The sequence below is a fragment of the Eretmochelys imbricata genome, chromosome 9 (genome assembly GCF_965152235.1).
Source record: "Eretmochelys imbricata isolate rEreImb1 chromosome 9, rEreImb1.hap1, whole genome shotgun sequence".
In the NCBI taxonomy this organism is placed as follows: Eukaryota; Metazoa; Chordata; order Testudines; family Cheloniidae; genus Eretmochelys; species Eretmochelys imbricata.
In genome coordinates, this window is record NC_135580.1 from 50,540,963 (window position 1) to 50,554,911 (window position 13,949).

Sequence of the window (13,949 nt, forward strand, 5' to 3'; positions counted from 1 at the left end):
CATCAGCAAATCTCCCCAGGGACTCCGGAGTCCCATGCTGCAAGGTGATAGCTGACAAAGATGGAGTTCCTGGTAGGGCTGTGGCAGCTGGGAGTGGGCAGGCTGGATGGGGGCATGGAAGGGGGAAGAGTGGGCAATATATAGCACATGTTAGAGGAGGAGGAGGAGTGGCCCTTGCGGGGCTGCCACCTTGTTCTCCTGCTTCCAGTGGCATCCTCTGCTTGCAGAAACCCGTGAATACAGCGTGGCAGGGACAAGGGGGCTGCCCATGTGCGGGAGGAGAGCTGCAGGGAAATACAGCTCGGGGGGAATCAGGACTCGGGCAGGTTGTGAGGAGTGTGTGGAGAGGGGTGCAGGGTGGGACAGGGACTCTGGCTGGATGCTGCTGGGGGGCAGAGGGATGGAGTGTGGGGAGTGGGATCTGAACCAGCACTGTGATGGAGCAGAGACGGGGCCTATGGCTGGGAGCTGGGGAAAGGGAAGATTGCTGAGTGGAACGGGGGCACAAGGAGGCCAGTGGGTGATGGGGATTGGCCATGATGATGGAGGATGGGAAGTGGGGTGGGAGCAGGACTGACAGTGCTTTGTGCTCAGGGTGGTCCCTAGCCCCTCTGGCAGGAGACCTGCCATGGGGAGCCAGAGGGCAAAGGGAAGGCTGAGCATTTCTACTGCACGGCAGCCACAGCTGATTAACTAGTGGGGCTGCTTAGTGATGTGTCCCCATCCAGCCAGGCCCCAGCAGTGCCCCCAAGCTGGGTGTGGGGCAGCAGGGCAGGTGCAGGTGATGATGTCTGCCTGTCCCTGTCCCACAGCCGGGGTCTGCCAGCTCCTCAGCCCGAAACCCCATTGCCTCCTTGCTTCACGTGCGTGCTGTGTTTACAGTGTTGGGTGCAGCAAGGCTGACATTGGGGTGCTGGGGGTCTGGAGGGAGGGGCAGCACCAGATTGTGTCTTGCGGTTACGTTAGGTGAGAGTAGCCCTGGCAGATAGCGCTCACTCTTCAGACTGTGTACAGACCTGCAAGACACTGCTGAGCCCAAAGGTTTAGTGGCAACACCCCTTGTAAATGCCAGAGTAGATCCTGATCTGCCGTGCATTGTGTAGGTCCTGTATGAAGCAGGGCCTGGGCTGTGTGCCCATGGCAGGTCCATGCCATTGAGCCCATATGCGCTGGTTCAGGTCCACACACCGGGAAGAGGTTTGAATCCCTTTCTGGACAGGCTGTCCCTGGAATCCTTTGCTGTGGCACTGCTGGAGTTAGTCATCTCTGCCAGGGGAGAGTCAGGGCTCATGGTGAGCCCACAAGTCTGAGCCTGCTGTGTGTAATAACAGTGCAGAGCGTTTATCATCTTTAAGTGCTTTGCAGGCACCGAACACCCCTTCCAACAGCTCCGGGAGGTTCCTAAGTAGGTGCTATTATCCTCACTTCACAGCTGGGGAAATTGAGGCAGAGATTACGTGTTTTGCCCAAGGTCACAGAGAAATCAGTGTCAGAGCCAGGGTTAGGCTCCATTCCTGCTGCTCAGGGCTGGGCGCATGCTCTTGCTTCATGATCATCTTGGAACTGGAGTCAGTTCTGTCCCTGCTGCTCCGGCAGCTAAAGCAAGGAGTGGCGGCTGCATTCACAGTGCACTATCTGAGCGGATTCATGACATGCTTAACACAAGGCCTAAATGAAAACACTAAGAACGGAAGGGTAAGGAAAGCAGCCCTCAATACCCAGGCCTTGCCCAGACAGCACCAGCGTCCTTGCAGGGAATGGGTAACACGACCTAATTTGTATTGCAAAATTGCAGGGTGGATGTTTCCAGCTGAAGAGGTTGCGGTGCTGGGGCAGGCTGGTAGTGCTGCGATTTGGAGCGCCGTCTTGTGAGCTTGCTGTGCGCTGGGTGCCATTCTAGTGCTGCCCCTAGGATGCGGGGAGAGCTGCTGGGGGATCCCATTCACAGAACCTTCTCCACAGCTCTACTTCTGCATATGGGGAGGAGACCCTGATGGGCGGGAGGGGCAGAGATGGGGAGGAGGCTGGGAGGAAACCATTTTTATGCCAATGTTACGTCACTCAGCTCTCAGGGGGTTTGATGGCCCATGGAGGCAGATGTGCATCTCAACCAGGGGAGGAGGTCTAGCCATGCCCACACACCTTAGCGCTGTGACCAGTGAGCGGAGAACCCCAGCACAGGGTGGTACCCCTGCCTGCAGGACCTGCCCTGCAGCTGGGGCCAGTGCTCAGGCCAAGGGAAGGGCATAGGAGCACTGTGGGGTGGCGCTCAGAGCAGTGAGCTGGAATGATGCCTGTGGGAGGCACGGGACACTGCTTGCAGAGGCAGGAGCAAGGCTGGGAGCTGGCATCCCAAGGGCTGGGCTTGGTGTTGGTGGTGCCCTTCTGGGAGGCCGGTTCTGCACCCAGCTTGTGTTGTGTTTTTGGTCTGAAATGCCCCGACTGGGGGAAGGGAGAGGGGGGACAGAGCATAAAGGGTGAATTGGTGCGCAAAGGAAATGGGGTTTCCTAGATATACCCCTCAGAAACGCGTAGCCGGCTCTCCTCTTGGTCTGTCTCATGGTGGTTTGAGGCAGCTCTGGGGTGCTCAAGGCAGGCTTGGAACTGGGTTTCCTGGCCCGTGAACGTTCCTGCGGTTTCGGGTCTTGTCTTGTTCTTTGTCAGGATGGACGCGCGAGCAGAGCTTCCTGTGATTCAGGCTGTGCGGGACCCAGGTACAAGAGCCAGGGCTGCCTGATTCCGACCAGGCCCTTGAACCTTGCTCCTCCATATCCCAGGTGCCCGACCTAGTCCCCTGGATGCTGGCTGGTCTAGGGACAGTCACTGGCTTTCTCTGGCCACACATTCCTCCCTGGCCCTGATGCAAATTTAGTCCAGACTGAGACTGGTGCATTCCTGCCATAAGATTGTTCTGGCAAATTGGCATTTGACAAAGGAGGTGGGGGCAGGGGCGGGAGAGGAATGGGACTGGCTGGGCCAAAAGCCAGGGAAGGGATGGTGTTGGGAGGCTGAGATTGGATGAGGAGCCCAAGGAGGGAGTCTGGGACTGGGAGCCAGTGGTGGGGGAGGGGAAAGACTGATCAGGCCAAGAGTTGTGAGCAGGGAACTGGGATTGGCAGGGCAAAGGGAATGGGATTGGGATGTGAAGCCTGAGAGTGGAGACTGGTCCTGGGTAAGCAAGGAGAATGGGACTGAAAGAAGGAGCCAGCGGTGGGGAAGAGCTGGATTGGGACAGGGACAGATTGGAGGGGCCAGGGCAGAAGGGGAAAATGGGCAGAAGAGTCTGTGACTACTAGAGCACACTCCCCTCTAGAGCATGAAATGGAACCTCAGATGCCTATGAACTCAGACTGGCTATGAAACCTACTGGCATCCAGATGGCAAAGTGCATGTTTTGTTCCTCTTTAGTGCGGGTCCACACAGAGGATAACAACCTACTACATCTCTCAGGTACTCTGTTAGCTTGAGCGGCAGAGCTCTGTGCAGTGGATCTAACAGTTCCAACCCTGCTGATTAATCATGTGGGTGTCAATACAATGCCACAAGATGGAATTTGGTGTATGCATTATGAGACAGTTTTTAAATACATGATCACCTTCTATTTTTCCCACAGGACCCCTACCTCATTCAGGGCACAGGACGAAGTTGCTCTGGGGATGAATAAATTTGTTAGTCTCTAAGGTGCCACAAGTACTCCTGTTCTTTTTGCGGATACAGACTAACACAGCTGCTACTCTGAAACCTGTGTAGTGAATGAGGCTTTTGTCTGTAGGCCCTGTTTCATTTATTGCAGAGGTTGAAAGGTGATTAAAGAACGAGGAGGGGTTTGCAGGTAGAGAAAGGAGGGTCTCATGGTTCAGGCAGTTGAATGCTGCCCTGGAGAACTGGATTCTATCCCTGCCTCTGCCACAGATATCCTAGGTGTTTCAAATTGAGCCCCCAAAATTAGTCGAAACTCTTGACTTTCAGCACTCTGTGCCTCAGTTTCTCAGCTGTAAACTGGGGATAATACCACACCCATCATTTCACAGGGCTGTTGTTATAATAAGCTATGAAGCACTTGGATACTATAGTGATGAGGGCCATGGAAAAGACCGGGGGAGATTAATAATTCTGCCTTTAGAGAACGGTTTGAATAGTTTGCAATAAATAAATTCTGGGGTCACACCCTGAATAGGAGAATACAAAATATTCCAGGGCTGCTCATTAAGTGAGCACCATCCATCCCGTGCACTGAATGAGGCAGGTGTCCTGTGGAAAAAAATACTATGTGATCATGTCATTAAAGACCATATCATAATGCGCACACACACAAGGGAGGTACATTTAGGTTGCACAGACAACATTAATTCTGGCATTTCCTAACTGTTGAGTACTTGACTTTGCAACCTTACAAATATTCTTTTCATGCAATTATTTTGTGTGTAAAATATTTAATATTATAAAAATGAAACCTTTCAATAAGGTCATTTTAATTTTTCCAGATAAAAATGTTTTGGGATTTCCATTCGGGAAAATTTCTAAATTTCAACTTTTCTTCCTGATTTGGACCAAAAACCATTTTGGGAATTTCTGAATTTCCCCTGGGACAGAAATTCTGTTTTCTGGGCAACTCTAACACTTTGATTGGCAGGTTTCAGAGTAACAGCCGTGTTAGTCTGTAGTCGCAAAAAGAAAAGGAGTACTTGTGGCACCTTAGAGACTAACCAATTTATTTAAGCATAAGCTTTCGTGAGCTACAGCTCACTTCATCACGAAAACTTATGCTCAAATAAATTGGTACTTCGATTGTCAGCTCTTTAGGGTAGGGACAATCTCGCTGTTAGGTGTTTGTGCAGTGCCTAGCACAATGGGGCCCTGAGCCAGGACTGAGGCAACGAGGGGTCACTGTAATACAAATAAGGCAGCCTCTTTCAGTGACTTGTAGTTCTGTTCTAGTCATAGAAATGACCATGGCTGTATGCAGTGTAGGGGTAGCTGTGTCAGAGATCGTAGAGAGACAAGGTGGGTGAGGTCATATCTTTTATTGGACCAAACTTCTGCTGGTGAGAAAGACAAAAATGTCCAGTAAAAGACATTAGTTCACCCACCTTGTCTCACAAAAATGACCAGACTGGTTTGAGTGCAGGCAATATTTGCTGTCTGCACTGGCAAGCCCGGCTCTAAATGCAATAACACATTCAGCCAATCTCTTACGCATTGAAATGCACCTATTTTCTTGTAAGAGCATTCAGACTTTTTTTTCTTGTCTGTGCAGTGCTTCCACCCAAGAATAGCGTTCCTTTTTGCCAAAGGTAAGAAGTAGCTCACCAGATTCCAAGACATGAAAGCAGCCAGATTTCAAGATCTATAAGCTGGCCAAACTGCTCTAAACCACCCCAGCTGCTGCTCTAATCATTAATGAGGTTGTGTGTAATCACCAGCTGTGTTTTAATCATTAACAGTGCCTGTAATGTGGGAGCTGAACCAAAACACAAATCCTTGTCTTTGGTTTTAACTGAAGATCAACTTGGAGGGATCGTGGCTCTCCATTGTATTAAAATCTGACTGCAAGCTATGGAGAGCTTGGGTGCAAGAACAGCTCCCATTAATACAATTTATGAAACTCCTCATTCCAGATGCATAGCCCTGTGGGAAATGAATTTTGGATGATTCATCTGCACAAGACAGCTGTGATTAGGGCTGCTAACAGCCAATGGCTCTGTAAATCCATACAGAGCTGGAAACCCAGTCCTAGGCCTCTAGTTCTTCAGTTTCAGAAGTATAGATGTCTCCCACATGAGCCAAATAAGATCAACCTCTGCTGAGAGTTGCCAGCCACAGGAGAACATTACAGCCCATGGCTGCCTCCAACAGCAAGTCCGGGCCCCAAGGCAGGATAGTCAATGGGCCCCCACACCTGCACAAGCTGCGTCTGCGTGGACGCAGCCCACCTGACATTTGGGCAGTGCTGCGCATGTGCTGGCTGGTGCCCAGCGAGCTGCCGGCTCCGCTGCTGGGCGCGCTCTTCCAGCCCGGCCAGGGCTCCTGCATGCCTGCCCGGTAGGGTTACCAACTGTCTAATTGCAAAACCCAGAGACCCTTGTCCCACCCCTTCCCTGAGACCACGCCCCCTGCTCACTTCATCCCCCCTCCCTCTGTTGCTCACTCTCCCCCACCCTCACTCACTTTCACCGGGCTGGGGCAGGGGGTTGGGGAGTGGGGTGCAGGCTCTGGGAGGGAATTTGGGTGTGGGAGGGGGTGAGGGGTCTGGCTCTGGGAGGGAGTTTGGGTGCAGGGTGCAGGCTCTGGGCTGGGGCAGAGGGTTGGGGTGCAGGAGAGGGGCAGGGGGTCAGCGCTTACCTTGGGTGGCTCCCGAAAGCAACTCGCACATCCCTCTGGCAGTGGCTCCTAGGTGGGGGGCCCAGGGACTCCCTGCGCCGCTGCCCACAGGCACCACCCCCACAGCTCCCATTGGCTGCAGTTCCCGGCCAACAGGAGCTATGGAGTTGGCACTCAGGGTGGGGGCAGTGCACGGAGACCCCCTCCCCAGGGGCTTCAGGGACGTGCTGGCCACTTCCGGAAGTGGCGCCGAGCGAGGGCTGGCAGGAAGCCTGCCTTCACCCAGCTGCGCTGCTGGTGGTGGCCGGGGGCCCCCAGGCCCTTTTAAATCACATGGGCCCCTGGGCAATTGCCCCTGCTCCTCCCCTCCCCCCCAGTCGGCAGGCCTGTCATACCTCAGATACGTGTACAGAGTTGGTGCATGCATTCGGCTGGGATCTTCAGTATTGGCCTAGCTCTGCTCCTATTGAAGTCAGCAGGCGTCTTACTATTGACTTCAACAGGAGTTAAGTTAGGTCAGCGGTTCTCAAACTGTGGGTCAGGACCCCAAAGTGGGTCCTGACCCCATTTTAATGGGGTTGCCAGGGCTGACTTAGCCCGAGCCCCACTGTCTGGTGAGACTACAGGCCCCCTGGCTGGTGCTGAAACCCCTGGGCTTTGACATCCCCCCGCCCCTCCCCCCGGGATGCCAGGAATCGGGTGGGCTCAAGTCTCTGTCCCCCGTCCTGGGGTCATGCAGTAATTTTTGTTGTCAGAAGGGGGTTGTGGTGCAATGAAGTTTGAGAACCCCTGAGTTAGGTCATTGCAGGGCCCAGCCCTGCCAACCCCCTGCGGAGGCCTGTCCCATTCCCCCCCTACCCACCGAGGAGGGGCTGCATAGGGCTCCAGAATAGCTAGGGATGGCCCTGTCCACAGGCAAGTCCCTCCCGACCTGTGTAGGTGGGGGGGGGGAAGTGGGGCAAGAGCAGTGAGTGATGGGAAAGAGAAGTGAATGGGGGTGGGGCCTTGGAGGCAGAAGCGGGGCCTCGGGAAGAGGTGGGGCAGGGCCTTGCGGGGAAGAGGCGGGTGGGGGAGGTTCCGGCACTCCTGCTGGAGTGTTACGGTCTCTAAATATTGCAAAGTTGGCAATCCTACTGCAGAGTCATTTCACATGGCGCCTCTTTCCTACTTGTTCTGCAAAGGTACATGGGTTCCCCAAGGAAACGGAGCAAATCCAGATCTGTTGTAAGAGGCTACAGGTCCCGCTGAAGTCTCTGGGTCATGTTCAGTAGTGATGTAAGCTACCCATCGTCAGTGCATGGGTCACAAAATGCTACCTCCAGGGTGGTAGAAAATTCTGATCGGACAGTGTTTTACTTGTCCGAGTCTCAATGACTAAACAAGCTGCAAGACAGTGGAGGATCCAGCCCTTAGCACCGATTCATAGTTACACAGACGTTAAGGTCAGAAGGGACCATCTGCTCATGTAGTCTGACTGCCTGTGTAACACAGGCCACAGAGTGTCACCCAGTGATTACTGCATGGAGCCCACAATGTTGGTTGAGCTGGAATGTATTTCTGAGGGTTTGCCTGCCCTGCTGCCAGAGGTGTGACTGCAGCCGGCATAAACAGCTAGCTAGCTCTGGGCTTCAGTGCAGGCTAACCCCCTGGGGCTAGCTCGCTGCGCTGCTAGCCAGATGTGAGCTCGCTCAGGTAGGTCTACTCCAGCTGCATCATACCACGTGACTGCAACACAGGCCTACCTGTAGAGAGACAGCCATTGTTTTCTGGAAGAAAAGTGTACCAGGTGGTCTTCCTAACTGGTGACCCCCTCAGACCAGAGGCTGTGGGGGAGGGCTGTAATTTGATGGTAGCAAGGTAGAGCTGAGTAAATTGGGGGAGGACTTTCCCACGATCATTGATTTGAATTCAAACACAGATTCAGTTTCAGCCTTGTTCATGACCCTTTGCAGCTGGCTTGCCATGAACATTTAAGCAGTCAAGGCTTAGCATAAATAGCGGCTAAAAGCAAATGCTAAGCTTGAAAGCATCCATTTGGCTAAAAGGAAATTTTGAATTATAATTTGTTTGAATTGTACATTTGGTGGTTCGTTACATAAATTAGGAGGCAGAAATAATAGCCTGTGACTTGTGTTATTAACCATCGTGCAGCCATTTTCCAAGTTCAAATGCGGATCATTTCCAACCGAGTGTTCACGAGCTCTTCATATAAGGAAAACAGCAAGGAAGAAATGAGCAAGGAGTTTGGTGTCATGCACGCAGTCAAAAATTTTGTGATTTGTTTGCTAACCTTTTACAAGCAGAAGAAGAGGTGAAATTCAACAAATAGTGTGTTCACTCGTAACCCAACTAAATATTGAATGCTCCACTAGGGACCTGGGAATTTCTCTGTTTAACCGAATGATGGAAACCAGGACAAATTTGTATGAAAAATGTGTTAATTTCATTCCCTAAAATGTAACCAATTCAAAGAGAGGTTATAGCACGGAGCCAACAAACCCCAAAGCAACAAGAATGGCTGCGTCCAGAATGATGAGAAATTGAACCTGGAATGGTAACCAAGGTCATCTCCTTGGTGCCACAGAGTGCTGCCAGCCAGCCAGTCCAGCTGCTCCACAGATGAGGTTTAGGTTTTCTGAGTGCCTGGTGAGTTTTATTTCACTCTGATCCCATGGTGCTGGCCCATTGGAAATGCTTGGAGATGCAGAAATGGACAATGGGATCATCTGGGTGAAACTCAATGCCCTGCCATAGCTTCTGGGACACGACAGGCCGGGTTTCATTTCCTCTGTCCTCTGAGGGGATGTCGTTTGTCTCATACAAACTGTGGGCCAAATTCTGATCCCCTTACTCACACGGAGTAGCGTCATACTCTGTTGTGTTCAGTGAGCCTGCTTTCTGAGCAAGGTGCTACTTCCCAGGAGTAAGGGGATCAGAATCTGGCCCATTGCGGGTAGAAAATATTCACTTGCTACAGACACCTGCAGAATCTCTCATTGAATTCTGGGAGTTCCCGAAGCTCTTTGGGGTGGGATGGTCTCTTTGTTCTGAGTTTGTACAGCACCTAGCACAATAGGGGTCTTGGCCATGATGAGGGCTTCTAGGCATTACAGTAATACAAATAATATCTTCTCCTACAAGCAGGAGCCAGTAGATACCAAAGCCAGGTAAGCTCGCTGTCTAGCACAGTTCTGCTGAAAGGTATCTTCACCTTAAAAGCATCAGTGTAGCTGAGGGTGGGAGGAACATCAGTGCACCAGATTCTGTGCAACAGACAGATCTTTGCTCAAGTGCACAACCAGTGCAAACACTCTGGTCTGGTCTATTTTTGTTAAACAAAGAATGTTGTCAGGGACGCCGACAGCAATTAAGAAAAATTGGACCAACGTGACGCTGTTGCCAGTTAATAGGTGAAGCACCAGGGCAAAGTTTTCTCCTTTGCAGTTGCTCCACAGCACGGTATTTGCGAAGAGATCAAACGGTGGGTGCTCTTAACTGGTTATAATTCAGCATTGCTGGCATGGGTTTGAAGCGCTGCAGACAGGTTGTGGGTGGCCTAGGGCTGCCAGGCTGATGTCTGCACTTCCCAGCTGTGCCCAATCAAAGGCTGTCTCCTCACTGAGTTTTTCAGTCCGGGAGATACCCTGAGGCCACCTGTGCGTTGCTTTCTTCTCTGAGTAGATGTTAGTTCTTTAACAGCGATGTCCTATGGCTCTGTGTGCGGGCAGGTGGGTGGTGCATAATTAGGGATGAGCCAAAAAACCTGGAACTTCCAAAGCAAGTTGTTTCAAATTCTTGGGCCATCTGGATTCTGAGCCCCAGATCTAAACCTGCCCCTACGACTTTGGTCTCAGTTCAGATGCAGAAACGTTCAGAGCCCTTTGTGGGATTCTGGGTCTCTGAAACTTCATGAGAGCGGCGCAGCTCCCAGGACTTTCCCCCATTTTGACTGAATTTGTGTGGGAACAGCTCCCGAAGCTTTGATGACCTTGATTCTGCACCCAAACCCCAAAGCTGCTTGAGCCTCCAGCCTGAATCATAGTGTAAATCCAGACCTGAACTTCCGCAAATGCAGATGCAGGCTCTGGTTAAGGATGATTTCTAGCCTAAAACTACATCGGGATCCGCACCCCATCGCCTCTGCCCATCTCTCTGCCTGCCAGACACACAGTGGGTGGGGTGGTGCTGTACAAAGCGTTTACCAGCAGGAGTTTGGGCTGGCCGCATTCCTCCCCAGGGTGTTCTGTGCTTCCAGGAGTCTTTAGAAAGCTGTGCTGACACTGTTATTTGTGTCCCAGGGGCATGTAAAGCCAGGCACCTCAGTACCATACTGTACTTGAAAGACTGTGTTATACTAGAAAGAAAAGGAGGACTTGTGGCACCTTAGAGACTAACCAATTTATTTGAGCATAAACTTTCATGAGCTACAGCTCACTTCGTCAGATGTGTGTGCGTTGCCCCCTAGTGGCAGAGAGGATATGAGCCCCATTGAAGGGAGACGGCTTTTAGCTCACGTGACAATGACCAGTAGTTTTGGAAGAGAAGGGCCAGGATTCTATTCTAAATCCGGCTTCCCCCATCCCCGCATGCTTGATTGGCCTAGTCATTGATTAGCCTAGTCATTGAGCATGTTGTCTGCAGCACACAGATCCAATGCAACACCACTGAGAAATCCCTACAGTAGCTGTTATAATGCCAGGGTTGCAGGGGCCAATCTCCTGGGCCATAGCAGGGCTGGCAATCAAGTGCTATGTCTCAGCGGGAAGCTGGCCTGATGGACTGAGAGCTACTGGCTCTTTAACCTGTCCCTGGCACAGGACTGAGCAGCGACTGCCCTGCAACTCAGAGCAGGGTCATTGTTTCCCTGGGGTGGGGAGGGAAAGGAAATCCATATCCGAAGGATGGGAGTAGGGGGCTGAAGAAGGAAAGAAATGTTTTTTTAAGCAGTTGTCTGAAGCATCTCACAGGTTTGGGGTGTTGGAGTGAGTCCCATGGAAGGTGGGAGGAGTGCAGGGGCAGTGCTCAAAGGTGCATGACAAAAACAGTTTGTCAGCCATCCATGCTCTGTTGTACGTGGATATCACCAATCCTTTTTCGGAGGTGGAGCTGAGCCTGGCATTCCCTCTTGGGGATTCTGCATGGTGTGGGCAGCATTAATTTATGGCCAGGGATCCATGGGAAAGGACATGCTAGATCAGAGCTTCCCTGGCGACTCTCATGCAGGCCCCACAGTGGAGGAAAGGGAGAAGCCACTTTCCATCAACACCCCTCCTCTATCATCGGGACGGACATCTGTGCCAGCAGAGACTGAAGTGGATCCTGGGCTGATCTGGGCCCCAGTTCATTGGGCGAGATAATCTGTTGCATTATCTGAAACGTATTAGCAGTGATTTTTCCTCTCCCTCCAAGCACAGCTGAACTCCGGGTTCCAAACCGGGATGGCTTTACAGGCAGAGGGATACAGATTTTGTTTACAATGCAGAGTGAACTGGCGCTGCTTCATTGACCAGTCCCATGAGTTAAAAAGCATTCTTAATCCTTTGTGGTCAGGTAGGAAACTCCCGCCCCCAATGTATTTTTTGAGGGGAGAGGTTGTCTTCTAAGCATCAGGGATGGCCATGGCTGGAGATGGGACACTAGACAGGGCGGGCCAGGGCTCTGAGCTGGCACGGGACATTCTCTCTCTGGTGCTTCGCTGGCTGCATCTTGCTCACATGTCTGATTGCCATGTGGGGTCGGGAAGGAATTTTCCACCACGTCAGATTGGCAGTGACCTCAGGGGGTTTCACCTTTCTTTGCAGTGCGTGGGTGCGGGTCACTTGTCAGGATTATCTGGATATTTCTCACTGAATCATTCCTGCCAATGCAGGGGTCTCAGGCATTGGTGCATCACAGTCTCTCCATTCTCTGCCTTTGGCACACAATAGTCTAGTGTCCTGTGGACTGTAATATTTTGTATTAATTCAGGTTGTTGGGTTTGGCGTGCAGGTGGCTGAACAGTGCCCAAAGTGGTCTGAAAACCCTGTGGGGGCTCCTCTCAGAATCTGGGAGCAGCAGCTGTGGTAAGATGGTGCTTGAAGTGTCCCCTCAATCCCCTAGCTCAATTGAAATCAGTAGTAGTAGTATTTGGCCAGGTCTGCAATCCCTTGTGCCCTCTCCCCACTTCAAGCACTGTGGCTGGGTGGCCATGGGGGCTTGTGCTGTACAGGTCAGATTATGATCGGGTGGCCCCTTCTGGCCTTGAACTCTGTGACTCTCTGCGGAATACAGGGCATCAAATTCCTGTCCAGGGCTGTAGAAGTGAGTGGGTGTCACCGCTCATGAGGAATCCAGCCATCTCAAACCAGTGATGCTACAGCGCTGACTCCATGCAGCAGGGTGGGGTGTGCGTGATGAGTGCACGTGTCGTGATGAGTGCTTGTCCAGGATTCTTTTGTGGGAGGCACCTCCCAAAAGCAACCACAGGCACATCTGCCCAGAGGAGCGCACAGCCTGCATCCAAAATGACACGGCATATTGAGGGTTAGAACTAGACCAGGGGGAGGGGAAGCAGGTGGGCGGAGCTGACAGTGGTCAGTCCAGGCCATGACTCTGGTAAGGCATGTGCACATGGCATGGCAGCTGTGCTTTTGGGGGTTTTGTTTGTTACCCCCCTCTCCCCACATCTGATCCATCATCTTCCCCCCACATTTGTTGATGATTCCAGCTGGGTGGTTTTAGTTACTTATTTAGCTGAATTGATTTTCTGGTCACAAAAAGCATTTTTCAGTGCTCCCAAACTATTTGTGAATTTGGGTCAAATTCAACAAATGGTTTTTGGCTGAGGGAAAAAAATGAACTTTCTTTTTGAAAAAGTCGACACGTTTCACTTTGGCCATTTAGAAACAACTTGTTTGGGCTTTTCATTTTGAAACAGGTGTTTTGAATTCAAATTTGGCCAATTAAAACTCTCCCCTCCCCCCCCCCCCCACAAAGGGTGAAAAACACCTGAAAAAAGCCAATTTGAAATGAAAAACTCAAAAATCATTTTGAATCAACCCAAAATATTTCAGTTGATTCAGAACAAATTTTTTATTAGAATTTTTTTTTTAAAAAATGGTTTTGAATTAGCCAGATTTTTTTTCTGGTTTGGTACCCAAATGGAAAAATCCATTCTTAGCTCAGCCCTACTGATGATCTTCATGCCATTGGCAAGGGTCGTGAGCAACCTTAGTGATGTGGCTCTGTGATTTCTCTGACACAGACTTGCGCCCCCTGGATATTCTCTCAGAAGTGGTTCCAACTAGTGGTGTGAGAAGTGGGATTCGGATGCTCCAAGTGCAGGGGGCACGTGGGTTTCAGTTCTCTACATCAGCACGCCATGCCCTGAGCTTCCCGGCTTCCCAGATTTTCCTCTACTGTGACCTCTTCCCAGAGGAATTCTCCATCATCATCACCCTGAGGGTCCTCAGCGTCCCACCAAAGGTAAACACCAACCGCGCCTGCACCAGGGCCCTGGGTGTGGATGCCCCTCCCCTTTGGTGAATGGTTAGGACCCAAGCCCATATCCAGACCTGAGTTGCACTCCAGTGTCTCAACCACAAACTCATCCTTCCTGCCTATGAGCTCTCAGTTCTCCAGTGCAATCA

The 13,949-nt window shown here is 51.5% G+C and overlaps 1 protein-coding gene across 1 annotated transcript in view; it reads left to right on the plus strand.

Annotated features, from left to right (window-relative positions):
• TSPEAR (thrombospondin type laminin G domain and EAR repeats) overlaps positions 1–13,949 on the plus strand; it is an 82,418-nt gene that overhangs the window by 1,416 nt on the left and 67,053 nt on the right. The window contains exon 2 of the mRNA XM_077826996.1: positions 13,565–13,785. Within this exon, the coding sequence (XP_077683122.1) occupies positions 13,565–13,785 (221 nt within the window). The remainder of the gene's footprint in view (positions 1–13,564; positions 13,786–13,949) is intronic.